At 56.7% G+C, this 26,775-nt stretch overlaps 3 protein-coding genes and 1 non-coding gene across 7 annotated transcripts in view; 1 reads left to right on the top strand and 3 right to left on the bottom strand.

Moving 5' to 3' along the window:
• MCOLN1 (mucolipin TRP cation channel 1) overlaps positions 1 to 8,123 on the bottom strand; it is an 8,484-nt gene extending 361 nt beyond the window's left edge. The window contains exons 1-14 of one of the 4 annotated variants that reach the window (XR_005834643.1): positions 7,968 to 8,123; positions 5,760 to 5,956; positions 4,881 to 5,048; positions 4,617 to 4,782; positions 4,109 to 4,217; positions 3,780 to 3,876; positions 3,467 to 3,566; positions 3,148 to 3,254; positions 2,872 to 3,021; positions 2,627 to 2,728; positions 2,090 to 2,212; positions 1,593 to 1,808; positions 232 to 368; positions 1 to 82 (exon numbers count right to left, since the gene is read on the bottom strand). The exon at positions 1 to 82 is cut by the window's left edge and continues 31 nt beyond it. Coding sequence is in view for 3 of the 4 variants with exons in the window: in XM_040629402.1 (XP_040485336.1) it covers positions 1 to 82; positions 1,593 to 1,808; positions 2,090 to 2,212; positions 2,627 to 2,728; positions 2,872 to 3,021; positions 3,148 to 3,254; positions 3,467 to 3,566; positions 3,780 to 3,876; positions 4,109 to 4,217; positions 4,617 to 4,782; positions 4,881 to 5,048; positions 5,760 to 5,956; positions 7,968 to 7,998 (1,648 nt within the window). In the remaining variant the exon portion in view is untranslated. Of the gene's footprint in view, positions 83 to 231; positions 372 to 1,592; positions 1,809 to 2,089; positions 2,213 to 2,626; positions 2,729 to 2,871; positions 3,022 to 3,147; positions 3,255 to 3,466; positions 3,567 to 3,779; positions 3,877 to 4,108; positions 4,218 to 4,616; positions 4,783 to 4,880; positions 5,049 to 5,759; positions 5,957 to 6,244; positions 6,316 to 7,967 lie in introns of those variants that run through there. The other 3 variants (XM_040629403.1, XM_040629402.1, XM_040629404.1) reach the window with 3 other exon arrangements.
• Positions 8,124 to 9,396: 1,273 nt separating this feature from the next.
• Positions 9,397 to 9,500, top strand: LOC121102639. The gene has a single exon (XR_005834760.1). It is a non-coding gene; the product is annotated as a small nucleolar RNA U13 (small nucleolar RNA).
• A 617-nt stretch (positions 9,501 to 10,117) lies between these two features.
• On the bottom strand, positions 10,118 to 13,506 carry ZNF358 (zinc finger protein 358). Its single transcript, XM_040629383.1, has 3 exons — positions 13,094 to 13,506; positions 12,200 to 12,305; positions 10,118 to 11,940 (listed from the first exon to the last, which is right to left on the bottom strand). The coding sequence occupies exons 2-3, from the start codon at positions 12,270 to 12,272 to the stop codon at positions 10,196 to 10,198; spliced, it is 1,818 nt and encodes a 605-aa protein (XP_040485317.1). The 5' UTR covers positions 12,273 to 12,305; positions 13,094 to 13,506; the 3' UTR covers positions 10,118 to 10,195.
• Positions 13,507 to 14,773: 1,267 nt separating this feature from the next.
• TEX45 (testis expressed 45) lies at positions 14,774 to 24,988 on the bottom strand. Its single transcript, XM_040628279.1, has 9 exons — positions 24,433 to 24,988; positions 23,346 to 23,452; positions 23,160 to 23,260; positions 22,829 to 22,941; positions 22,612 to 22,721; positions 22,054 to 22,258; positions 21,425 to 21,510; positions 20,756 to 20,921; positions 14,774 to 14,880 (listed from the first exon to the last, which is right to left on the bottom strand). The coding sequence occupies exons 1-9, from the start codon at positions 24,986 to 24,988 to the stop codon at positions 14,774 to 14,776; spliced, it is 1,551 nt and encodes a 516-aa protein (XP_040484213.1).
• Positions 24,989 to 26,775: the final 1,787 nt, after the last annotated feature.

Here is a 26,775-nt window from a genome sequence, read left to right as displayed (position 1 = left end):
ACTTGCCGGAGGTGGGGCTGTCCTGGCACTGCGCGATGTAGGCCTGGAGCTCGCTCTCCTCTGCGCCAGCACCGCCTGGGTGCTGGGGAGAAATGCGGGGTAGCCCCTTTGAGGTCTGCCTCCCACCCCCCACCTCCTCGCCAGCCAGCCATCGGGATCTCCTTCCTGTGACTCAGCCACCAACCAAGCTCCCCACCCCCACCACGCCTTTGCACTCGAGGTCCCCGCCACCTGTCATTCCTCAGGGTTTGCTTCCCGGGGACACGTTCCCTGGCCCCTGAATGTGTGCACATCCCGCATCTTGGTCAGCTGGTGCCCTCTGCCGCTGCTCCATACCTGACACGAGCTGGGGGCCTGGATGGGCACATCTACTGAGTGGGTACACAAGGCGGGAGCAAGGTCTGGGCTTGTATTTCCACGGCTGATACACACGTGTAACGTTTAGGTGCTAGAGCAAGACCCAGGAGGGCTCCTTGGGCCGGAGCGACAGGAGTGCATCTGTGGGATGACTGTATTCATGCTTGGGGGGAGGGGGGTGCAATATGCATCCCCAGAACTCTGGCTTTCAGCAGAGCCTTCACCCCTTCCATTCTGTAGAGAAGCCATCATCTCATCCCCAAGTCCTTTCTGGCTACTGGGCCTTCCTTCTCCCTGGTGCTCTCTCTTGCACTCTCCTCTTGTCAATCTAGAAGTTTCTGAGATGCAAAGGTCAGCTATGTGCTGTCCAATCTGGTAGTCACTAGACATATTAGCATTTGGGCACCTGATAGGTGGTGTGAGTGAGGAACTGAATATGGAATTGTATTTCATTTCAATTAAACTCAAAATTTAGTCACATGTGACTAGGACCAGTATTAGCACCTTCTGGAAACTTTCCTGGACTCACCCCAATAGCAGTGTAAAGCAGGGGATCCCTTTGCAACCTTCACCCCCCTCACCAGCTGGTCATCACACTTCTGTTCATGGACCATCCATCTCGCCTACTGGTCTGAGATAGTCTGCATATACCACGTTTCCTAGATACCCAGCACAGGGCCCTCAGACAAATTTGCTAGAAGAATTGTATCTACCTGCCACTCTCACATTCTACTCCAACCCCTCTCCTCTGACCCCTGCAGCCTGCAGGACCACCACCATTCCCTGGACCCAAAGAGCTCCTACCCAGGCCACCCAACAGGATGGAAGAGTTAGGATCGGGGCTTCCAGAATCACACAGTCCTGGGTTGAGACTGGCTCCACCACTTAGTAGCCGACCTCAAGCAAGTCACTAAAACTCTACAGCATGATTTCCCCCCGTTGGTAAAAGCAGACACGGGAACCTTACCGGCCAGAGCCCCACCTTGATAAAACCGAGAATGTGGCAGCTGTGATCAGCAGGACCCCCACCCCCTGCCCCTAGCCACCTCTCTTCCGGCTTCTGAGTCTCCCACCTTCTCTCCCTGGGTCCTTGCCTCCTTACCCTGCCCCATGTGCCGAGATGCTGCCGGGCCCAACTCCAAGGGACCTGGAGCCCAAGGTTCATGACTGTATATATGTGAGGGTTGGCCCCCCACAGAGACAGGCTGGGGGAGGGCATGCAGGCCGGCGCTGACCTTGATGGTGTCGTAGGCTCCGGTGATGAGCGCGATGAAGAGGCTCAGCACCATGTAGATGAAGAGGCTGATGAAGGAGTAGAGGTAGAGCTGGGAGAACAGCCAGACGAGGCTGCTACGGCCCTGCTGAGCCTGCATTGCGGCGAACGTCACGAACATGTCGTCCCCGTTGATGAGCGAGAACAGGCACTCCGACACCATGGACAGCGAGCGAAACTGCCAGCAGGGCAGTGGGGTTGTGGGGTCAGAAGGACCGTGGGTGCAACTGGGGGCACGGGGACGGGGTGGGGTCACGGGTGGGGGGGTCAGACGGAACAATGGGCAGAATTGCTGGAGACCTCCTGGTAAGGTACCAGGGGTCAAAGTGGGCCATTCAGTGTCCCCGATCAACAATCAATAGACCAGGGGTCAGAGGGTTTAGCAGTGGGCTTGGAGAGAGGGGAGACGGGAACCCCCTGACTGTGGGTCATGAGCAGCACGCCCTGGACAGCCCCTACCTTCACATGGTAGGGCCCCAACACGATCCAGCCACAGAAGCAATAGCCCAAGTAGATGACAGCCACACAGCAGCAGAAACGCATGACGCTGGGCAGGGCCACCCGCAGTGTGGCGATGAGAATCTGTGGCAGGCAGATGGGTGGGGGGGCTCAATGAGAGTGTGGCCACAGCCTAGGTTGGCCTTGAGAATGGAGTGGGGTGGGGAAGCAGGCAGCGTCTGGCTGAGGTCACACCAGACTGGCCACAGAAGCTGGAGGTAGTTTAGAAGGGGCAGAGTGGGGCCAAGGGGGCCTGAGGATATCCCGTGGCCGGACTCCACAGGGTGGGTATGAAGCAGCAGACTCCCGTGGCTCTGGTTCCGGTGCAGTGACAGGCATGTCTGGGGTGGGCCAGTATAGGGAAGAGGCTCGTGACCAGACCATCTACAGAGGCTGATGATGGCCACAGGTGTGTGAATTTATCAGGGGGAGGAAAATGAGAACTGGGGAGCATGGGGCCACCACTTGGAGGGTCCAGCCTACACACAGGAAGCTTACATTGTACTTATGGAAGAAGGTCAGATAGCGGATGACGCCGACCCAGACAAGCAACGTGGAGGTGCCCAGGAGAATGCTGCAGACGTCATAGCTCGCCAGGTTCTAGGGACAGGAGCAGTGTCAACCCCACCTGACCTGGCTCTTCCGAGGGCCTGGGGCCCCAGGCAGGTATGGGAGGGGTGTGGGGGGGCAGGATAAGGGGCCAGGGCCTGGAACGAGACAACAGGGCCCCGGGCAGGACTTACCTTGGCTTCGATGCCAATCTTCATGATGGTGCCGGAGATGGTGAGCACATCGCTGGTGACCAGCAGGATGTACCAGCCATTGACAAATTCCAGCCGATCCCAGAGGCTGATGACCCGTCCCCGCTGCCGCCACATGAACCCAACAAACTCCTGCAGGAGGCAGGTGGGGTGAGGGCCGGCCCGGGCAAGGGACCCTCTCTCCCCCAGCCCTTAGGGCCCCTGAGCTGGGTGAGGCTGGCTCAGGAGCACACACGTGACACTGGAGGCAGTGCTCACGTTCTGCAGCAGAAAGCCACGGAGCAGCGAGCGGGCACACAGCAGGAAAGAGAGGGAGCACGTGAGGATCACGACCACATCGAACAGGAGTCGGAAGCTGTTGTCTCCTGTGGGGAGAGGACTTGGTCAGACCAGGAGTGGCTTGGGGCCTTGGAAGACCTGGGGCTAGGCCAGGCCTAGAGGTCTGATTATGGCTACTCCGTGGGCTTATGGGTTACCTGGGTGAGTCAGGAACTGGGTCCGTGCTGATCCGGGGCTCGGGGGATCCCCGGGCAGCTCAGGGCCCCTGCTAGCATGGGTCTGGGGGATGGGGGCTCACCATGCCTGAAGACGCTGGGGTGCTTACACTCCTGGATATGGGCCTGGGTCTCCAGGCTGATGGGGATACGCCCACTGTGCGCCTTATTGTCAAAAGTGATCTGCAGGAGGACGGCAGGGCAGGAGGGGCCAGAGTAAACCTTGGCTGACCGAGGCTCCCAGACGCCCATGACCGATGGCCTGTCTGGCCCCATCTCCCTTATTACCCTCAAGCTGCCCTTGGCCAAGGGTCCCCAGCCCCGGGGCTCAGGTGCCCCGTGGGCAACCCCGATCGCTGGCGGGCCTGCCACCCTTGTGCTGGACACTGGGCTTACCAGGACACTGAAGGTGTAGCAGTCTGGAATTTCATTGTTGATCAGGCTCTGGAGATTGATGGTCTTCAGCTGGAAGTGGATGGTGACGTTGATCAGCCTGGGAGGGAGGCTTCGGTGAGGAAGACGGGCTCTGCTGGTCCCTCCTGCCGCTCCTCCCCCCAGCGCTCCTGCCCCATGCTGACTCTGCAGCTTGCAGAGGAAGTGCTCACACACAGGCGTCAGCATGGTCTTCCTCAGTCCCCGCCTGTGGGGGGCGGCCAAGGATGCCTGGCATCCTGCCCCCACCAACCCTCGGCCCAGCCCTGGAGGCCCCCTCCACCAGGCAGTACTTGTGGAATTTGAGCGTGAGGTTCTTGTAACTGGCGCTGCCATCCGAGAGGGAGAGATCATCGCTGGGGGGCACAAGGGGTCTCTCAGGGGGGTCCACCCGGATGCAGTCTGAGGACAGGGAGTCAGGGAAGGGACACTGGGGGCGGGAGAGGCACAGGCAGGTCTCCCCAGAGTCCCCAGCAGCCCCCTTCCCTCCTTCACTTCTCACTATGAACTTGACATTTGTCATTTGTTCCCCACTGTCTCCCCTGGAAGGGGCCCAGTTTGTCTTACTCCCTACACAGGCCCTAGGGCTGGCGCTCAGTGGGCTCCCAAACGCTTAGTGAATTAACGATATTAAAACCCTCGCATTTTTTTGCATACCAGACATTCTACCAAAGACACTGCAAATATCAAATTATTAATGATCAGGACAACTCCATCTTCTAGATGAACGGGAAGCAGAACTGGGATTTTAATTCCAGCAGCTGGCACTACCGACAGCTATGCCCTGCCCTGCCTACTCACCAGTGACAACCATGGGATCAATGTCAAAGGTGTCGTTGGCTGGGTCCACATGGCCTCGGTGGTAGTACTGCTGGCAGAGGGCCAGGGCCGAGCCGTTGGCCCAGGGGCCACCCCCGCCCCGCACGTAGGCATACCGGCCTAGTGACACATCAGGGAGCATCAGGTACTGTGGGCAGAGAAGGGGAGGGTCTGTCAGCCCTGACCACTCTCCCCTGCCCGCCTGCCTTCCTGCCCGCCTGCCTGCCTGCCCCTGGTTGCCTGCACCTGGTCCACAGCGTGGAAGATGGCCTGGTAGAGCTGCTCCCGTGTGTAGGCCGCGAAGGTGTCATCCGCCCCATCTGAGTAGCCCAGCAGGAAAAGGTGCCGGAAGGCAATGGTGTTCTCCTCCCGGAATGTCACTGCCAGCTGGTTGCTGAGCCCGAACAGGATGAGCTGGTGGGGGGAGTGCAAAGTGACAATGCTGGGACGGGGCCCCCCTCGGGGCACAAGGAACACGCACCATAAATCCCCAGTGAGCAGCACACAGCAGGTGCTCACGTATCTCATGACGACAGAGGCCAGTGTTCATTAGATATTTACCAGGTGCCAGGCTCTGTGCTAACCCAAACCTACAAGGTAAGTACCACTGCTGGGCCCTTGTACCAAGAGGAAATCAGAAGTGCCGTAACATACTCTTGAATCACAGCACTAGACCAGAAGCTCCTTAGGGCAGGGGCTGGGTCTGACTCATCTTGGGGTCCCCAAACCCCACCACAAGGCCTGGGATGGGGGAAGCAACTGTCTGTTCAGCCACTGGATCAGTTCTCTTTGAGAGTCAACATGGCATCGGACTGCCTGCGTTCAAGTGCCAGTTCCCCATGCTCGGCTGCTGTGTGACTTTGGACAAGTCCCTTAACCCCTCTGAGCCTCAGCTGCCTCATTGGTAAAATGGTGGCAATAGCAGCTGCCAGGACCTCAAAGGACATCAGTGAGGTTACAAGGAGCTGTTCCCACACAGATCTTAGAAGGTTTCCTGATTGATTCCAGCCATCGTCACTGTGCCTATGTTCCTGTGGGGTTGGACTAGGCTCCGACTCCAGGACTCTCCTTCAGGAACAGCAGTGGCCACAGGTGGTGTTCTGCTGGAGCCCCTACAGGACTCACCTGCACGGTGACCACCAAGATCTTCACGACTTGCAGCATCAGCTTGAAGGGCTTGCGGCCTTTGGCCCGAAATTTGTCACAGGGACTCATGAAGAAGTACTTGAGCCGGCGGCGGAGGTCCTCCTCTTCGGGGGGGGCCGGGGAAGGCCCGGCCCGGGTGCCATACCCGGGGCTGGGGGTTAGGAGCCGCTCAGTCTCTGCGGGGAATGGGGGAGGGCGGTGGGGACCAGGCCCAGGCAGGCCCACCTGCCCACAGGGGAAACAGGTCCCAGGCCCCAGCCAAAGAACTCTGAGAGATCTAAGAAAACCCAGAGAATCAGCATCATTTTGTGGATACATGTCCTGCTCAGAGGTTACAAATTCGGATTTGGGGCCTGAGCTGATTCCTGACCCTGCTGCTCACTCAGCCTCTGAGCCTCGGCCTTCTCATCTGCAGAATGGGGCAATAACACCTCTCACCAGGAAGCTGAAGATTTGATGCTTACAAAACATTTATCACAGGGGTTGGCTTGTGGTAAGAATGTCAGAACATTCCATCATTGTTCCAGTTGTGGATCTGCGGGAAGAGAATGAACTGCTTCCACTGGCTTCCCACAGGGCACTCAAGGCTCCAGCGCTCATCCCAACTCCAGCCTCCAGGCATGAGCCTGGCGCTCAGCTACATTCCAGCTACATTTCCAGTTTTTTCTGGTCAAACACCCAAAGAAGGACTTTTCCACTCATCATGACCTGGCCCATCCAGCATACACTCTCACAAGCCACAGGCCCAGAGAAGGAGCGATCAACAACAACAGTGACAATAACAGAATACATTTGCTGAAGACTCACTGCACGCCAGTGGACGTTATTACCACCCTGCCCGTGTGGTTTTTCATGAGCTAATATAGCATCTTCATGAAGGGCACCAGCTTCTGGAACTCTCACAGCCCTAGAACCGAATCCCAGACCTGCCACTTCCCAGTTGGGGGATCCTGGCCATCTTTCAAAGCCTCCATCTTTTCATTTGAAAAGTGGAAATTAAAAAAAGTCTACCCCGGGGATGCCTGGGTGGCTCAGTCTGTTAAGCATCTGCCTTCGGCTCAGGTCATGATCCCAGGGTCCTGGGATCAAGAACCACATCGGGCTCCTTGCTCAGCAGGAAGCCTGCTTCTCCCTCTGCCTCTTCCCAGCTTGTGCATGTTCTCTCTGACAAATAAATAAAATCTTAAAAAAAAAAAAAACAACAAACCCTGAGGTTGAAACTCTAAAAGGTGTTCTCTGAATGAAGTGAGATAAAGCAGATAACAGCCTCAGCTCAGCCAAGTCTCAGTAATTCTTCAGCAAATAAAGGCTATTCTAAGCACTAGTTATTCTCTTCGCTAAGAGAAAGGTCCAAGGTTTCATCAACCGCTGGGGTCACAGCTGGTCACAGCAGGCCAGGACCGTCCCTGACACACCCCCACCACCGTCCCCAGGAGAACCCTGCTTCTTTCCAGGGCCTGGCCCGCCGCCTGCCAGACACAGCTGCCAGGACGAATGTGAGCACCATCAGAACCTGTCCTGCAGGGACGGCCAGCTCCTGGCCGGTCCCTTTGGAGCCTGGATGCTGTTGTGTTGTTTACAAGATAGCTGGATGGGAAGCCAGAGGGCAGGCCCGCCTCCCTAGCTGGGATCCCAGTTAACCCACCCCAGATCCTACCAGCAGGGACAGCTTTCAGGTATCTCCGGCTAGATCAAGAAGGGAAGACCACCACGAAGGGTCTTCCTCCAGGTACCCCCATGAGAGGCAGAGACTGAAGAGACTGGAGGCTGGGTTTCCAACGCCTGTGTTCGAGAAAGCTGCTCTTCCACGAGTTTGGACTTATGAAATTGAGTTCCAGCAAAGCTGGGCAATCGGAACTACGCTCAGAACGCAAAGCCCGGGAACCTCCCCGGCCTGAGCGGGGCGAAGCTGGCGGCCCACCCGCTGCCGGAGTTTAGGAACTCCGAGCAGAACCTGGATCCAGGAAGAGCACACAGGAGTCCCGCCACTCCAAGTCGGAGGAGCTGGCGCCCACCTGCCGCCCAGGTTCTAGGAGCCATATGTCCTTATCTCCACCACCGGGAAGCTGAGATCAGCACCGGAGCTTAGGCAAGGGAAACCGGGAGCTCTGTCGCCCCAGGTCGGAGAAGCTGGCCGCCCGCCCGCCGCCAGCGTTCGGGGTCCCGCGGGGCCGCGCGTGCCCTCACCTGAGCCCCGCCGGCCCACGGGGGCTGCCATGCCGGGGCGGCGGCGGGGCAGCCGGGGTCCGAGAGCCCGCCGCTGCTGCTACGGCCTCGCTCCCTCGCGGTGCAGCTTCAAACCCTCTCGCGTCAGCTGACTCCCGCCGCGGTCACGTGACCAGAGCGTCCACCTGGAAGCGCACGTGACCGGATCCTGTCCCACCCCCGGCGCCACGACAACCCCTGCGCCGCAGCACGCATGCGTGCCTCTACTGGCCACTTGCGGGCGGAGGGCGGCCTTGAGGTCCTAAAGCCGACTGGCGATCAATGTGCTGGGGGATGGGCTGGCTGTGAGAGTGCGGCGTCGACCGGCTCGGCCCTGGGTCCTGTCATGCCCGCGTCCCGTGCCAAATTCTTGAGTTCCATATTCAGTGCCTGACCCCTTACCCTCCGCAGAGTCCGGTGATGACCATACGTCCTGTCTCATGGGTGCCTCTCCATCCTCCCAGAAACCCTGTGGTTACTCTCAACTTTTTCTGCTTCTGCTCCTCTCATCTGAACTGTCAGCAAATCCTATTTCATTCCCTAAGTCCTAAATAGGACCACTCATCTCCACTCCTATGGCCCTCAGCCCAGAGTCCCCCAACATTCCTGGCCTGCACACTGCAGCGACCTCCTCCTTGACCTGAGGCTCCCACTCCTCACCCTCTCCCGTTACTCTCACTCTCGAGGCAGCAGCCAGAGGCATTTTCCAAGAGTAAGTCATATCAGTCCTCTGCCACAACCTGCTGATGTCTTCCCAGTGCTCTGGGATGACAAGCCAATTCCGACCTCAGTCTGCCAGGGCCCTCTGTTCCAGCCCCCATCTCCCCTAGCTTATCACTCAATGGCCCCAGGGCCTTTGCACTCTTGCTTTGAAGAATGCTGGTTAAGAACCCAAGCTCTGGAGAACAGACAGTTTAGATTAAATCTAGGCCCAGGGGATCCTGCGTGGCTCAGTTGGTTAAGCTTCCGACTTTGGCTCAGGTCATGATCCCGGGGTCCTGGGATGGAGCCCTGCATCGGGCTCACTGCTCCGTGGGGAGCCTGCTTCTTCCTCTCCCTGCTGCTGCCCCTGCTTGTGCTCTCTCTTCTCTGTCAAATAAATAAAATAAAATAAAAATCTCTAAAAATCAATCAATTAATAAATCTAGGCCCAGCTAACTGCCGCTTCTACATCTTCCAAAGAGTCCCTTAAACTCCACGTGCCTGTTTACTCATTTGCAAAATGGGGATACTTAGTCATAGTTACCCATCTCTTGGAGCTGTTCAATTAAATGAGAAAACTCGAGGGCATAAAATGCAAGAGCACTGCACAAGGCTGGGCAAACAGTACTGACAATTAAAAGTACTGGTTATTGGGATTATGGAATCCTTCCTTGGGAAAGCAGTCCCCCCACCTAAATCAGAGGTCTTGATCCTTTTGTGGACCATGAGTGTGATGACTGAGCATTCGTGCTGTTGTGTAAGATGTGTCTCCCCCAAACCTTGCTACCTCCTCAGCACATTACCTGTCTGTCGGAGGGGGGTGGGGGATGGGGGGTGGGAGTCTTGTTATGCTTCTCTTAGAATGAACTATACCCTGTAACTACTTCTTAAATGTTCCTGAATTTGGCATCTGTGAGTTCTGTGAAGGCCATGCTTAGCTTGTTCCCATCTGAGACCCCAGCAATCAACAGATTTTTTTCAACACAGAAATGAGCAACCTCTTCTGTCCAGTGCTGTGACTAAAATAACCGGGGCTGTGAAGGACAAGGGGTAGGTTATGTGAGCCGATGGGGTAGGGCTGCTTGCAGGGTCTCCTATCGGCCTCCATTATCAGCCCACTGGACTGTGAACATTCCTGAAATTCCATCACTTCATAGAAAAGCCAAAGGGAAGGGATCCTGCTCAGATCACCTGCAGGGAAGTCCACCCGTGACTAGGGTGGCCAGGCCTGGGGGAGCAGAGCCGTAACAGCTGGGAGGGACCAGTGTGAGACTTTGGGGGGGGGGACTGGGAAACCTGGAGGATTAGGGGGGAGCTGGGACATTGGGGTTCCTGTTATGGCTGGCACAGGCCACACCCTCCCATCTCCTGAGGAAGGGGCTGTGCATTAGGGGAAAAAGAGGAAACAGGCAAGCCACACAACACAGAGCCAGGAGGCAGTGGGAGGATTTTACTAAACTGCATGACACACAACTTCCCCAGGCCCCCCGTGAGTGTTGGCGTCCACTTCAGCCATCGGGCCCTAGCAGTGCCCCTTGCTCCCGCACCCACTCAGGACTCTCGCCAGTAGGGAGGGCTGGACTGACAGCGTCATGGGTGGGAGAGCAGGGGTCAGGGCGAGACTCAGGGTTGGGCTCCGGGCTGGGCACAAGATCCTGGTCAGGGCTGGGACCAGATCCATGCTCAAGGCTGGCCACGAGGTCAGGATTGGCATCGGGACCAGGCTTAGGGTCAGATTTGACAGAATCAGGGGTGGGGGTAGATTGGGAGCCAGAGACAGCTTTGGGGCTGGGATTAGGGAGGGAGCCCAGCACGGAGCCAGGGTCAGAGCCCAGGCCAGAGCTGGGGCCAGGGCCGAGGCCCAGGCCAGAGCCGAGAACAGAAACAGCATCAGGACCCAGGAGGGAGACCTGCCCTGGCCTCAACATCGAGGCCGGATTGAGGCCGAGGCCCGCGGCGGCAGCGGCGGCGGCGGCGGCGGCGGCGGCAGCTGCGCCCTCGTGCACCCGCTTGTGCTTGGTGAGGCTGGAGGCTTGGCCAAAGGCCTTGCCGCAGAGCTGGCAGCGGTAGGGGCGCTCCCCGGAATGCACGTGCAGGTGCTGCAGCAGCGCGGAGCTCTGCCCGAAGGCCTTGGAGCAGTGGGGACAGGCGTAGGGCCGCTCGCCCGTGTGGATGCGCAGGTGGTGCTGCAAGTTGGAGCTCTGGCCGAAGGCCTTGCCGCAGTGGGGACAGCGGTACGGGCGCTCGGCTGTGTGCGTGCGCTGGTGCTGCAGCAGCGCCGAGCTCTGGCCGAAGGCCTTGCCGCACTGCGGGCACGGGTACGGCCGCTCGCCGGTGTGCGTGCGCAGGTGTTTCAGCAGCGCCGAGCCCTGCCCGAAGCCCTTGGCGCACACGGGGCACTTGTGCGGCCGCGGGCCGCCGTGCGTGCGCAGGTGCTGCGCGAGCAGCGAGCCGTGCCCGAAGGCCTTGCCGCACACCGGGCAGTGGTGCGGCTTCTCGCCGCTGTGGCTGCTGCGGTGCTTCAGCAGCGTGGAGCGCCAGCCGAAGGCTTTGCCGCAGGCGGCGCACTGGTAGGGCCGCGCGCCCGTGTGGATGCCGCGGTGCTGGGCCAGCGTGGCGCCGTGGCTGAACGACTTGCCGCAGTCGGGGCAGCGGTACGGCTTCTCGCCGCTGTGGGTGCGGCGGTGCTGGCTCAGCCCCGAGCTGCGGCGGAAGGCTCGCCCGCAGTCGGGGCAGGAGAAGGGCCGGGGAGGGCTGGCAGGGGCAGGGAGCACCGCGGGGCTGGAGGCCAGGACCTCCGGAGTGGCAGTGAGGCTGGATGAGAGGGGGTCCAGGTCTGGGGATTCGGTGGGGCTGAGGGTGTCGTTATTAGGGTCAAGAACCAGGGGGACAGGGCCAATGACGTCTGGATCGAGGTCGAAACTTGAAGACATGGGGTCGAGATCTTGGGGATCCGAGTCACGGGTGGCTGAGATGGAGCTTGGAGCTTCGGCATCAGGGTCCAGATCCTCAGAGACGGGCTCCAGATCTTCGTAGCTGGGGTCCACATCTTCAGAGACAGTGTTGAGGTCTTCTGGGTCAGGCTCTGGGTCTTCACAAACTGGGTCCAGGTCTTCAGGGTTGGGGTCCAGGTCCTCTGAGTCGGAGTCAAGCTCTTCGTAACTGGGCCTTGGGCCTTTGTGGCCTGGGTTCCTGACCAGGACTGAGCGTCGCATCCCTGGTGTGGAAGTGCTGGCTGCTTCTGGGGCAGGATCTGCAGGGTGAGGACAGAGGGTGGGTAGAGGTAGGTTCTGGATGTCAGGGGGTATCTTCTGGAGTCTGGGCAGGGAAGTGAGAGGGGGCCGTGCCATGGCCCCAGAACCCACTCCTGAATACACACATGGATCCTTCTCCTGTCTCAGATTGCAGGGAGACTTGTGATGCGCTCCAGCCCAGGCAGGGAGAAGAGGGACCCTGGGGGGAACTTGGAGAGGGGCTGGGGTGGGGGGAACCTTCCCTTCTCAGCACCACACCTGGATGGAAGTCATGGGAGCTGGCACTAGAGGTCTCCAGCACCCAGCTCCAGGGCTCTGCCCCTCTCTCCATCTTGGGCTCCTCCTCTTGTGGAAAGCTTGGGTCCTGTGGAGGAGAGAGAGTCCAGGGTTCCTACCCACTTGACTGGGGTCCCCTCATGGGGAAGAGGGTGAGCGCCCAGGTTCCTGTGCTTGCTCCTAAGTAGATGGCCTGAATTCCAGTCCAGTTAGGGGTGACATATTTGGGGGTTCCTAGTAGCAAGGGCAACCTCTGGCTTGCCTGGTAGAGAAGAAGCACCCTGAACCCTGAAGCTTATATCTGGGGTATGAATGGGAGGCAAACAACATCTGGTACGTCCCTTGGGTCACTGGGGGAGGGCAGGGGCACCTCTGGTTTCCTTGCTGGGGAAGAAGCGACCTGAATGCCAGACTTCATAGTTTGGCATAGGAGTAACTGTCAAAACACTGTGTATCCAAATGCCAGTTCCTAAAGCTGGGGGGGGGGGATAAGGTGGGACCCATTGAGGCACAGGGAGACCCATGGACCCCATAGCCAGGGGAGTAGGGACAGGTGTTATACCTGATTGCCCAGTTGGATAGCAGATCCTGAATTCTAAACCCTAGCTGGGGAGGGAGGAGGGAGGGGGGCAAAAATAATACTTGGGACCCCTCTTGGGTTACTGGGGGGCTCTTGGGTCATCTCCTAGGAAAGGGAGATTCCTGAGTAACTAACTGATCCCAAGGCTGAGGTATAGGGATGGGTGTCAGGACACTTTTTTGGTGCCCTCCTGGAGGAAAGATCCTGAATTCCAGCCCCATGCCTGGAGGTTGGAAGCAGGGTGGAGAAACAATAGCTGGGGGCCCTTCTGGGGAGCAGAGGGAAGGCAGGATTACCTGATGGGGAGGTGATGTCTTGAGCTATCCACCCCATGGCTGGGGGTTGGGGAGCAAAGAAATAGATCTGTTCCTGGAGGGAGGGATAGGGGGGCCTCTGGCTCTCCTGGGGAGAGGGACATCCAGAACCGAAACCCCACAGCTAGAAGTGGCTAAGCAAATGGAGAGGGTGGAGTTCTTAGATCCCCTCTTCAACCCAGACACCACATTTGGAGGGTGGGGGGAAACAATGCCTGGGTCCCCTCCTGGGTTTCTGGGGGGCAGGAGGACCTTTAGATTGCCTCCTGAGGAAGGGGCCTTCCAAATTTCCAACTCTTAGCTGGAAGTGGGGAGAAGAACTGGAGTTCCTGGGGGGGGGGGCGGTGGACCCCTGGATTACCTCCTGGGAAGGGGCTTCCAGAACTCTGGACCCCAAGATTGGAGAATGAGGGGAACAATAACTGGGCTCCAGGGGGTCAGAGGGAAACCCCCCCCCCGACCCCCTCCTGAGGAAGGGCCTCCTGAACTCCCCACCTCAGACTGGAGGGTGGGAAGAACAATACTTAGGGGTCCTCCAGGGTTCCTGGGACGGAGAGGGTCTGGATCGCCTCCAGGGGAGGGGGCGTCCTGAACTCCCGACCCCACATCTGAGGGTGCCCCCCCATACCTCCCGATTTCAGGCGCCCGGCTCGGCTGGGCCCTCCCCCGGGGACGCCGCGGCGGAAAGGGCGCGCTAGGCCCGCGGGCCGCGGGGGCCCCCTCCCCTCACGCCCGCGACCCCGCTCCCCCCGGCCGGCCGGGCGGCGCGCGGGCGGGGAGGAGGGGCGGACAGGGTCGCCCCGGGCCGCGCCCCCCGCGCCCGCCCCGGCCGCGGCCCCGCCCGCCCGGCCCGCTCGCGGGGACACTCACCCGGCGCCCCTCGCCCCTGCCCGGCCCGCCGCGCCCCCGGGCCCCGGGAAGCCCCCCGCCCGCCAGCCCCGCCGGCGGCCCCCTCGGCCCAGCGGCCCCGCCAGGCGCTCCCGGGGAGCGAGAGGGGCTGGCCGAGGGCCGCAGCGGGAGCTGCTGGGACTTGTAGTTCGCCCGCGCCCGCCGCGGCCGTCGCCATCGCTGCCCCCGCCCCCCGGGCCAGCCTTTGTCCCGGCCCGGCCGAGCCGGCCGCGCGGCCGCGCCTTTGTCTGCGCCGCGCCCTCCCGCGCTGCCCTCGCCCCGGCCGGCCGCGGCCCCGCGTCTCAGCCCTTTGCTGTCCCTCTCGGCCCCCGCCTGCGTCGGCCCCTGCCGCTGTCTCTGTGTGCCCTCGTCTCTCTCGGCATCTCTGTTCCCCTCTCGGCGCCTAGCTCTGTTCCTTTCTGTCTCCCTGTCCCTCTATTTCTGCGCCTCTCCGTTTCAGTCTCTTTGCCTCTTTCCTGTCACTTTTCCTGCCTCTGCCCCTCTGTCGCTCCTCGTTTCTGGCCTCCTCTGTCTCTGTCTCTGTCTCTGCCTCATGCCCATGTCTCTGACTCTATCTTTGTTCAAAAACACCAAACCTTCTATAGAAATTTGGCAGACTGGCAGGGCACATAAGCAAAGCCAAGGCTCTGAGAAGCCCTGCAATTTACAAAGTTGTTAATCTTTGCCTAACCCAGCGTCTCCCTGTAAGACTCTCCAAGGAAAAGGGTTGGGAGCACTGTCCCTGAGTTTTCCTCCTCCTACCTGGCTGATAGGTCACTCACTGCTGTCACTGGTGGACTCCCTGTGTCTGATGCCCCCTGGAGTGATGATCTCTGGAGAAGCCCAGGCCAAAGCGGGGAAGGACTCTGGGCAGACTTTACCTGGAGACACAGATCCCCGCAAAGAGGGAGTGAAAACCAGCCCCGGCAGCTGGCAGCTGGGCCGTGATGTTCTTCACTGAGCATAAACAACGGTCACAGAATATAAACAATGATCACACAAGGCCGCTCTGTGACCACGTCTGAACCAAGCCAGAGACAAGGACACTCTGCAACCACAAAAAACAAATACACACCCTCCTCCCGGACTAAGACGATGACTACTGCTTCTTACCAACGACAGCTCGACTTCCATCCTCCCACTTGGGAGATAAAAACCATCAAAATACCCAGTCACCAATACGCTCCCTGCTTCCCGACAGCACAAACCTAGAATTGCTTCTACTCTCTTCAACTCTCTTTAAAACTACCCCCCCCCCACATGCCTGAATCCTATAAGGTGCCCTCCAGTCTCCCAACGCCCTCTTATGGAGACACCCATGGTTCCTGGTATATGATCTTCCCTTTTAACAAGCTAAAAAAAAAAAAACTTTCTTGACTACAGCTGTATTTCTGATGGTTCTTGCCTGGTGAATTTTGACACCACCTACCCTTGAATACAGCCTCAAGCATATCAGGCCTCCAGGAGTCTTCTCTCTTCTTTCCTGAACCTTCTAGATCTGTGCTAAACTCAAGGTCTGAAACTAGCTTTCCACCTGTCTGTGGAAAAGCCCACAGCAGGTCTGAGCATTCTGAGACTGAAATTGGATTATGTCACTGGTTCCTTATCCTGCCACCTCCTGGAGGATCCCATAACAAATAACGCTTGTAATGACAGCTGTTGTTTCTGTCTGCTAAGTATCTTTTTTTTTTCTTTAAAGATTTATTTATTTATTATTTTAGAGAAGAGGGCAGAGGGAGAGGGAGAGAATCTCAAGCAGACTCCCCACTGAGCGCAGAGCCCTAGCGGGCTTGATGCAGGGCTCCATCTCATGACCCTGAGATCATGACCTGAGCTGAAATCAAGCCTCAGAAGCTTAACGGACTGAGCCACCCAGGCGCCCCTATCTGCTAAGTAACTCTATCAGCACCTTGCTTTCCCTTTGTGGACCCTTCTCCACTATTCTAATCTAACACAGCCCCCCAGTATCACTCAATCTCAACTTACCAATCAGAGAACCCCGTCTCCTAGCCGCAATAATTAGGTTGGAGGACATGATGTTGGAGGGTCTCCTTCTTCCTCTGGGATCATAAGCTGTATATAGGGCCTCATCCTACCCACAGCCCCCGTCCCCAGTTGTCAGGAAGAACAGTCTGCAGACTGAAGCCAATCTACACCAGGATGTACAGGTGAGAGTTGAAAAGAAAGTTCTGTCTATATTGGCTAAGCTCCTGGATATAGCCATACCTGAGGCCAGAAGCCCTCATTCTTTCCAATACCGTGAGCCAACAAATTTCCTGGGCATTGGGCTGGTTTTAGTGGGTTTCTGTCCCTTGAATCGATGACAGTCTTGACTAATTTAGAATTAGTACCTGGAAAGGGAAGGGTATTTTTTAAAAAAAGATTTTATTTATTTATTTGACACAGAGAGAGAGAGTGAGAGAAAGCACAAGCATGGGGAGTAGCAGACTCCCTGCTAAGTGGGGAGTCCGATGCAGGACTAGATCCTAGGACTCTGGGATCATGACTTGAGCCGAAGGCAGATGCTTAACCGACTGAGCCACCCAGGAATCCCAAGGGAAGATATTGAGGGAAGTAACCTAAAATGTGGAATTGGCAGAGCAAAGGTGAGCAGGAGGAGCCGGGCCACAGATACATACACTCCCTGTAAAGTGAATGGGACTCCCTAGATTTGTGCAGTGCATACACTCTGCCCTGAGAAAAGCCCTCCTCAAGAAACAAGAAATCTGTTATGTGAAAGAAAAATAAGCTGATTACAATCTTGCCTATTTGGGGGCGCCTGGGTGGCTCTGTCAGTTAAAGTTAAGCATCCAGCTCTTGCTTTCAGCTCAGGTCATGAGATTGAGCACCACATCAGGCTCCAAGCCCAGCATGGAGTCTGCTTGTTCCTCTCCCTCTGCTCCTCCCCCTGCTCTCTCTCTTTTGAATAAATAAAATCTTAAAAAAAAAAATCCTGCCTATTTTATCTTGGGACTCTAACCATGTGTCTCTTGAGACTGTGGTCTGAGGGGCTTTGGAGAAAAATATCTGAATGTTGAAATATTTGGACGCCTTCATAAAGCCTTCATCAAGGTCTCCCTAGACAGATACAAGCTGCCTCTCTGTACTTCTTGCAGCAGAGACAAGCATCTGGTTGATTTTGCGAGATTGCCAGAGCTAAATTCTCTGCTCCAAGCTAGAAGAGGACATTAGTAATGAGGTGGGATATAAGACTGGCATTATCGGAGAACCAGGGGGCACTTGATGCCCCAGGCTACTCTGTAACCCTGAACACTCCCTGTCTATAAATATACAATTACCTTCCATTGGGAAGAGCTTATTAGTTATCTCTCCACCCTCCAGATTGTAACCTGGGGAAATATAGATGCTAAGCGGATAGGCAGGCACAGGTCTGTTGCTAGGAGACAGGGTCCCACAAGGTTGGGCTCCAGGATCCGAGATCCTGGTTGAGGTTTGGGGAACCAAATTACCCAGGGGTGGGCTTGTGAGCTAGGCCATCCAATCATAGCACTCTATCCCTCTGGGCACAATGATTGGCTCATGGCTGGGGGTGTGACTCAAATGGACCAATCGAGTGCCCTATAATAAGGGGCGTTGGAGGCAAGACCCTCTCCCTCTTCGGTTGAGGCTTTGATCAAGAGGATTTGAGTTACTGCATCTTTTTTTTGCCACCACTTGGAGGGACACAGGATCTTGAGGTGGTGAAGGAGATTCCAGATTTTCTTATTTCTAAGTTACAAAACCAAAATTCATCCAAATGAATTTGAAGATCTAATTGGCTTTATTAAATAATTCATGAGGGGTGCCTGGGTGGCTCAGTTGGTTAAGCATCTACCTTCAGCCTGGGATCGAGTCCCACGTCCGGCTCCCTGCTCAGTGAGGAGGCTGCTTCTCCCTCTCTCTCTTCCCGCCCCCCCCCACTTGCTCTCTTTCGCACACGCTCTCTCACAAATAAATAAAATCTTAAAAGATAAATGAATTGGGTAGCATCCCTTCTAACACAGAGGGGCACTCTGAGAAGTTGTACAAAATGGAAGTTTTTATAGGAAGGGGGTTAAGGCAAGAAAGTTATAGGCAAAAGAAAAGGATTGTTCCAGGCAAAGTCTCTTTCCCTTAGGGGATGGGTAGGGATCTTATTAGGTGGATTACCTCATCCTCTGTCCATGGAGAAGGCCCATGCGACAAATTACCTTATTGGTGCTTCTCAAAAAATTCCTGATTGGCAGATTAAGATTTACATTTCTGGGGGAGGTTGAAATTGCAATTAGGTTAGGTATTAACCCCTGGTTTGGTGACTTAGCCTGGCTCAAGTAACTCTGTTTTGGGCCTGTGGTTTTCTTTGTAACAAAGTCAATAAAAATCCCTTTCTACTTGTGCTAGAGTGAGCGGGGTTTCTATGACTTGCAACAAAAATGACCTAAGACATTAAAAAAATATGGGCACCTGTCATCAAGCTGCAGCTAAATGCTAAGCCCTATTCTAAGAATGGCACGTGTGCATTTTATTTAAACTTTGTACTCGCTTTATGAAGGAAGATCTATTGCCAACCCCATTTTACGCATGAGGAAAGTGAGGGGCAGAACATGACATCACTTGCCCAAGGACAGAAAGACAAGGAAGTGGCAGGTCTGAATTCTGCTGCTCCGTGATGTTTTCCTTGAAAGATTAATCTGTTCTCCCATGTTCAATCCTACTTTATTCCTCTTGCTTTATAAGCCTTTCGGGTTTTTGTAGTTGATATGAAATGCTTTTTTGGTGTGGGGAAGGGTGAGTGGAATATAGGGAGGGATAGACATAAATCCATAAGATACATTCCAAATCATGATGAAGTATCTTTCTGCACTAAAAATATTTCTAGTAAAGCTCTGGTTCTTTCCTAGCAACCCATCCCAGGGCTAGTCAGTTCCATTGTTAGAAAATGCTTTAATTTGTGGGGAAATCTACCTCCTTGGAACGCCTACCCATTATTTTTCAACTGGTGTCTGGGTTGTTTTAAACCATTCCTAGAACCAGGCAGGAGCACACATTTTCCTGCAACTAGAGCTACATGGAAATAAATGCCAAAGTAAGCTTTCTGAGCTTCCTGGCAGGCAAGATGAAAAGGAAAAGCCTTTTAGTTAAGAGTAGCCTGATCAACGAACAGACCAGCTTCATCAGGAGAGGCTGATTTTGTCTGGGGATCATTGCAGGATGGGTTTATTGCAGCGGTTCTCAACCAGGACAACTCCTGGTTGGCAATGCCTGGAGATATTTTCATTGTCACAACTGGCTGGGGTAAAGGGAGAATGCTATTGCCACATAGCTCTTAGAGGTCAGGGATGATGCTAAACATCCTGCAATGCACAGGAGGGCCTCTGACAATAAAGAATGATCCCATCCAAAATGTCAACAGTACTGGGATTGAGAAATCCTGGTGCATGATGAGGTAATTCAGAAGTGTGTCATGTAGATCTTTAGAGAAAGCAAGCAGAAGAGGTGTTTTGCAGCTAGCAGACGCTTGCATGGATAATAAGAGTGCAGCCAAAAGGGTCATCTTATTCTGTGGGACCCAAAGCTGGACTCCTGTACTCCTGTGGAAATGACAACCTGGCCTCACAGAATTGCTGCCCATGGGGAAAGGGCTCCTAGCAGGGCTTGAGCTTGGCTCTTAGTGGCTCAATGGAGTCAGGGAGCCACATTCATTCGCTGAAACCAGATTCTCAACAGCCAACAGAAGCAGGCCCTGGGCATGGCCACCAAGGCCCATTTTATCCCAGACAGAGCCAATCTCACCGCACCCCAGACCTTCAAGATGGGGGCGCTGTCCAAGGTACCATTTGTTGACATGCCTGTCAAGCCCCATCACTGATGGACTTCAGGGCTCCACCCCCTTCTCCTCCTTTTCACCATTTCCATCTCGTCCCTGGCTGGACACCTCCTCCCTTGGACTTGATCATATCCTTGATCATATCCTGATGGCTTTTGCTGATTTGTCCTTGGACCCAGCTCTGACCTGGGGACCAGTTGCCCAGCCAGCCAGAGCACCGTTGAGCTTCCAGCTTTCACTCACAATGGAGGAAATTGCTGGGTCACTCTCAGCTTCTTCACCCCCTCAGTCTCCCTCTTCCGAACCCCACCCCCTCTCTCAGCGATTGAAAGCTCCTTCCCATACTGTCATCTTCCTCTTTCCTCCATACCTTCATGCTCAGAAGGGAAGTGCTCTCCCTTCTTGACCCCCAACCACATACACACTGACTAGTGTGTACATTTCTCATTCATAACATTCTAATGAGAGAGCTACCATTCATCTCCACTTTACAGATGAGCAAACAGATGGGGCTCAGACGCGTTAAGTGACTTGCCCAAGACTACTACCCAGGACAGAGGAGTTAAGATTTGGACTCTGTCCATTCAGCCCTAGGAGCCTGTGTTCTCAGCCCTTCACCACACTGCCCTGTTCAACACTATGACTCCTCTCTCCACATCATTCAGATTTGTTGGTGCACCTAAACACCTTACACTGAGTCCAACTGCCAAGCCTTTGCACAAGCTGGGATGGCCTCCTTGCTCAGAGTAGGTTGACCTTCAGGGCCCAGGACGTGTCTTTTCAGGGTTCTTTGATGGAGTCACTTTCTCCTGTACTGTCCCCAACCCAACAAGCACCCTTTTTCATGGCTGACTGATGGGGAGGGGTGGAATGTTGCTAAGGCAGTATTTATTGCTGGCTAGGGCATGGGTAGGTGGGGGATGGAGGGGCCCAAGGGTCTCCCTTCCCACCCCCACAGCCCCACTGGCGAGGGGAGCCCAGAGGCACATGGCTGTCCTGGAGATTGACCAATCTCAGCACTGCTGGGCCGTGGTACTTGGAGGCAAACTCATCCTCATATTGGGTTGAGAAGAAGCGCTGTCCGCCCAGCGGGGGCTCAATGTGGCTGTACTTGCACTGTGGAGACAGGGTGGGCAGCCGGGCAGGAGAGCCTGGAGGGTGGCTGACCTACCCGGCCCACCCCATGGTCTCCATACCACCCTTGGAGCAGCAAAGGCTGATGACTGGGCTCTGAGGAGGTGAGTAAAAGGTGCCCCGGCTTGGGCTGACCCAGGAGCTGGAGGAGAAAGGTGGAGAGACACCGGCGACCCCTGGAATGACCCCAGGACTGCAATGACCCTTGGCAACTGTGAACTAGCCCTCAGCTGGGGGTATAATTGTGGCTGGTGATATAAAGGTGTCCTTGAGCTGACCATGACATGATTCTGGAGGTGAGCTAGGGATGACCTTGAGGCTGGGGTGATATTAAGATGGCCCTGTCCCTGGGGTCACCCTAGAGAGACCCTGAAAGGAGTTGACACTAAGTCTGGGCCTGAGGTACCAGTGTTACCATCCTGAGATAAAGCTGCACTGATTTTGGGGGTTACCTGGGCAGGGAAGTACCCTTCCCCGTCCCTCACCCGCTGTAGCATTTCCTCAGTCACGGAGGCCGGAGCTGTATTATGAGGCTTCAGCATCTTCTGGTTCATGGTTAAAAAGTCTGTTTCTGGAGATTTGGGTGGGGGTAGTCGAGCTGAGGGGCTGAGAGAGGAGAGGCATGGCCCCTGGGCAGGAACGTGTGAGATTAAGGATGGAGTAGGGGGACTTCAGGTCGAAGCCTGAGCCCGCGCTGAAGTTGGAGCGAAGGCCGGATTAGGAGGCGGGGCGGAGGGAGGAGCCAGGGGCGTGGCAAGCGCCGACCAGTGGGGGGGGCAGGTAGGGCGGGCAAGTCGGCGAGGGGGCGGAGCCAGAGTCTGACAGAAGAGCAGGGGTTAGAGTCGGGAGAAGGCCGATACGGAGAGGGGCGGGCCTATGGCCATGCAGGGGGCGGTGCCGTGGCGGAGATGGTGGTGGTGGTGGTGAGGGGAGTCAAGTCCACGAAGCGGCGGGTTTCCAGGGGCAGAGTTGGGATCTCAGTCCACGGGGGGCGGAATCTCGCTCTTCAGGAGGCGGAGCCAGAATCGGGCAGTGGGCGGGGCGAAACTGGCCGGGGCGGGGTTAGAGCTGCGGCGGGGAAGGGAGCCTTGCTCCTATCCCCCAACGCGCTCACCGTCGGTGCCCCAGGGCAGGTTGCTACGCAGCAAGTGGAGAGTGGGCGCTTTTTGCGGCTTCTCCGGCGTCTCACGGGAGCAATAGTCCGTGCCCGTGGAGGTCTGGAAGAACTGTTCGAGCAGCGAAGAGTCCCCTAGGCGCACGTGACTCTTCAATTTCTCGTAAAGCGCGTGGCGGCTGGGTGGTTTGGTCACGGGCGGCGGCTGTAAGACCACACGGTATCTGGGAAGCTCCCGTGTCCGGGATCTCCCAAAACCCGGATGGAGAGAAGAGATGAGCGCTATACGACCTTGGATAGCTCACACCCTCTCCAGGCCCCACGTTGCTGGTGCTGGGAGTAGGCACCGTATCTCATTTTGCAGACAGAGCCACTGAGGCTCCCAGTCGTTAAGTGACTTAACCCTAGATCCCGCAGATAGACCCAGGAGATGCCCCCACATATGTCAAGCTCACTCCCACCTGAAGGCCTGTGCACTTGCTATAGGTACTGCCTGGGAAACCCTTTTCCCTAATGAGCCCCCCGGGGTGGGGGGGAGGCCTCCCCCTTCCTGCTGACCTGGCCATGGAAGAAATGCATGGAGGTGGTGAGGCTGCCTGGACCAGGGCACCAGTTTCCTTCCAGGATGTGGGATGCTGGAGTCTGGTCATGGTGAAGGACAAAACGCTCTGCCAGTGGTAGAACAGGTGCTGAGCAGACCTGGGAGGCCCCTGTAGGAAAGCGGGGGCTTTGGGGGGTGGAGGGGAGGGGAGGGCAGGGCTGGCAGTAGACTCACCTGGCTCTCGGGCATAGAAGTGGTCAGCCTTGGTGGTCCTGTCATGGAACAGGCCATCTCCAGGACGAATATTCACATAGTGGATGTGGGCTGCGGCCTGGGCTTTGTCATACCTGCAGATCAGGGGGGATTCTTGCAACTCCCAGGAAATGGGGGAGGGGCAGGCTTCCCAAAGGCCAAGCTGTGGGGTGCTAATGGTGGGAAAGCCTTGCTTGTAGGTGCCGGAGACCTCACAGGCACGGTATTGGCCCCAGAGCCTTGTGTGGCACAGTCCACATATCACTGAGAGCTCTTCACCCTGTCCTGGTGGAAGGCCACCGTCCTTTTGTACCTGTCTGGGGGCAGACCCTGGGGCCTGTAGGCTTGTTTCTGCTCCGAACACATGGGCCCATAGCCAATCTTGAAGTCTCCCAGTTGCACACTGGAGAAGGCCTGTGGGCGGACAGAGGTGGGAAGGGCAACACCACCCAGCCCCTATCGCTGCCCTCCCCAGCACCACCAGCCCCACCTGATTTACCCTCTTACACATCAAGGCCGGTGGGCTCGGCAGGGCCTGGAAGTGTCTCTGGTAGGAGGTCCCATCGTCCTGTCCCCTGTGGTCCCACCTGAAGGGGTTGAGGCCCCCTGCGGATGAGCAAGAGCAGACAGAGAAGGGCATTGAGCCCCCGCAGCCTCAGGCCCACGGGGATGCAAGTCCTTGCCTGAAGAGGGGAGCTGGGCGGTCCTGACTAGCCTCGGCCGAGGGCTGCGGTGAAAACACCAAAAATAACACAAGGAATGATAACAAGAAACTACCAAGCACTGAACCCGGCATCTAGGTTAAGTGCTTCGAACCTCATTTGCAGGGTTCATATTCTCCCCACCGGACAGCCTTCCTGAGGCTCAGAGAGGCCAAATGACTTGCCAGAAGTCACAGAAATTCAAAACCAGAACTAAGTCAAGTCCAGATCTGACAATCCCTGAGTCCAGTGTGGAGGGACTCTGACTGATGTCTACCAGCGGGTCCCCTGCAGTCACAGAATTGGGAAATCACACAAATGACAGCTACTCTTTTTGGAACGCTCGCTCGATGCCAGGGGCATCAGTGCACTCTGGGCTCCTTGGCTTCAGCTGCTCCTATGAAGTGGGGCGCTATTGTTGCACGGCGGAAAATCCAGGCTTGGAGAGGTCGGCTTGCTCAGAGTCCAGTAACTACTGTGGTGGCCTTGCTGGGGTGGGTACATAGCAGATTTGTCTGATTCCAAACCACCATTCATGACTTCTGCCCATGGCACAGGCCCTTAAAAAATTCAGGAGCTGTACCATTCTATGAATATAGAAACGGAGGCTCAGGGACGTTCTAGGTTTTCTCCGGCTCGGCACCATTGACATTAGGGGCTGGGTAATTCTTTACTGGGGCGAGCTGTCCTGTGCACGGGAGGGAGTTTAGCAGCATCCCTGGCCTCCCTTCATTCCCTGCTAGTAGCACCCCCTCGGCGGGTCGCGACAACCAAAATGATCTCCAGACCTAGCCAAATGTCCCCCGGGGGAGGACGCGGAACCCCCGCCCGCCTGGAGAACCACGCGGTTGGCAAGTAGCGCTGGCCGCCCGGGGGCGCGCTCACCGAGGTGGCAGCAGGGCGCGCGGGGCTGCGGGCACGGGTCGTGGGGCGGGTAAAACGCCTGGTAGGTGGTGGGCGGGATGCGCAGCTTGGCTCGGTCGCCAGGCGGCACCGAGTCGCGGTCGAAGATGAGCCGCGCGCCGCGGATCTGCTCGCTCGCGCGCGCCGGCGGCTCGGGCCAGCCGAAGTCGGCGCGCACCGTGGAGATGCTGGTGCGGACGCGCGGATCCGGGTGCACGCTCAAGTTGCTGGCCTGCGTGGCGAGGGTGCGCCCCCGCGTCCCCGACCGCGCGGATGGCGCCGGGGGCGCGTACGCGCAGTGCGTCTCCGACCCGAGCTCGGTGCCCACCCAGCGCGCGTCCTTTGCGAAGAGGGACCCGCGGGGCGGGTCCTGGCACTGCGGGGCACGGGTACCCCCTGGATGGGCCCTGAAGTCCCGATGCGAAGTGGATTGCATGGCGCCCACGTGCAGCCGCGGGTCGGGCCCCAGTGCAAAGTGCGAGGCCTTGAGGAAGTCCAGCCGGGACATCGGGCATGGCAGCGGGGCGACTGCGGCCATCGCGGGACAAGGCGCCACCTGTGAGGGGGCGGAGATCCGGGAGTTGAGCAAGTGCCCGCCTGAGGACAATGCTGCCTTTTACTCCTTCCTGTGTTCCAGGCACGGGGCAATCGGGGCTGGGGACATTGTAAAAAAAACAGGCGCAGCCCCCGTGCCTGCCCCCAGGGGAAGTAGAGATTTGTCATCATTCATTTGACGCTTACTGTGTGCCAGGCACTGTTCTAGGTTCTTGGAAGGGGGAACATCAGATAACAAAACAGACCAAGAGCTGTACCCTTGTGGAGTTAATACTGGGGCGAGGAGGTGACAGACAATACTGAATAAATGTACTACTATCAATTGCCGAGTTAGGAGAAGGAGCTAAGTGCTGTGGGTAAAAACCATCACACAGGGTAGGAGGATGGGGGTGGGGATGGGAGGGTTGCAGTTTTAGATAGGGTGGTGTCACTGAGATGACAGTTGAGCAAAGACCCAAAAAAGTGGGAGAGGAGCTTTTGGGTACCTGGTGGAATAGCATTCTAGGCAGAAGGAACAGCAGGTGCAAAGGCCCCTCCCAGAGAGGGCCAGTGCAGAGTGAGCGATGGGAAGGGCTGCAGAATGAACCACTGCGTTCTACAGTTTGTCTGATACAGGAGCCCCCTCTCCTCACCCTCAGTCAGTGGTCAAGGCCATGGCTCTCCCCTCCAATGTCTGTGCAGTCCCGGCCACTGTCCCATCTCTGCCACACACCTCCTCATGGGGCTTCCTGCCCTCTGCAGTTGTCCTCTGGGATCTCTTCCTATCCTCAATCTCTCTGAGGCTTAGGCACCTCTCACTCCACTTCCCTGATCTCCAGCTTCCGGCTGTCGGCCCCCCACTTAGCTGACTGGGACTTACTTGCCTTTGCTCAGAGTGCAGGAGTCTCCCTCCCCCTCCCTCTCCTCCCAGCCTCTCAGAGACCAGCCCCGAGGGTGCCACCACACCCCTAGCGCAGGCTTCACCCCTGCCCAGATCACAGCTAGCTCTTGTTGACCTCTTTAGAAAGCAGGCATCAAGCGTTGTAACAAGACCACAGGTTTGCAGTGTCTATGTTTGCTTTTTTGATCATTTTGGCACTGAAAAGAGTTGAGAGTTGAGAAGTCTTCAGATAGTTGATGGAGAATCTGAGAACGGAAGTTACTAGCTAGGTCACCTTCAATAAGTAATTGGGCTCCTGTGAGCTTCAGCTTCCACAACAGGGATGAGGATAAGGTACTTACCTCAAGGGGTGGCATGGGACTAATGAGTCTTAGAAGCTGCGCTTGGCAACCGGCCTGACCCTTGAGACTCCCTCTGTCCCCAGTCTCCCAGAGGATGCTCTCATGTTCCTTCCAAGGCTGCGTCCTGGTGTGGTCCAGCCCTGCCCATTGTGACCAAAGAGCTTCCCCTGAGACGGTGCTGTCACAATGGTCCCCCAGCAACTCTTGAGGGCAGCGGGGAGGAAGATCAGGAGTGAGACCAGAGGATCCTGCCTCCTGAGAGCTCTAGAGAGCTTGGCACGTGACGGGACTTCTCGAAGCCTCAGTTTTGTCATCTAGAAAATGGGGCTGAGAATGGTAACCACTTCGGAAAGCAGCGGTGAGGATTTGAGGCAGTAGGCTGCTGGTGTTCATTACTATCATTTCCCAAAGTTTTCCTGCTGGTCGGCTTCCTGACACTCCCCCGCACAGGACCAGCCAGTGTCTTTGGTCTTTGGGTCACTGCAATGCTTAGTGTCATCCCAGGGCTCACAGACCTCCAAGGTACCCTTAAGGACGTCAGTGCCCTCC

Source organism: Ursus maritimus, unplaced genomic scaffold, assembly GCF_017311325.1.
Source record: "Ursus maritimus isolate PB19 unplaced genomic scaffold, ASM1731132v1 scaffold_14, whole genome shotgun sequence".
NCBI lineage: Eukaryota > Metazoa > Chordata > Mammalia > Carnivora > Ursidae > Ursus > Ursus maritimus.
The sequence above is the reverse complement of the archived record's forward strand: the minus strand, read 5'-3'. Positions and strand labels throughout refer to the sequence as shown.

Coding starts and splice junctions, on each gene's coding strand:
- TEX45 (XM_040628279.1), bottom strand. CDS start 24,988: ATGGCCGCAGTCGCCCCGCTGCCATGCCCGATGTCCCGGCTGGACTTC. Junction 22,259..22,611: donor TGCATTTCTTCCATGGCCAG/GTCAGCAGGAAG, acceptor GTGGTCTTACAG/CCGCCGCCCGTGACCAAACC. Junction 21,511..22,053: donor CCTGCCCTGGGGCACCGACG/GTGAGCGCGTTG, acceptor CCAAATCTCCAG/AAACAGACTTTTTAACCATG.
- ZNF358 (XM_040629383.1), bottom strand. CDS start 12,272: ATGGAGAGAGGGGCAGAGCCCTGGAGCTGGGTGCTGGAGACCTCTAGT. Junction 11,941..12,199: donor CTCCCATGACTTCCATCCAG/GTGTGGTGCTGA, acceptor CTCACCCTGCAG/ATCCTGCCCCAGAAGCAGCC.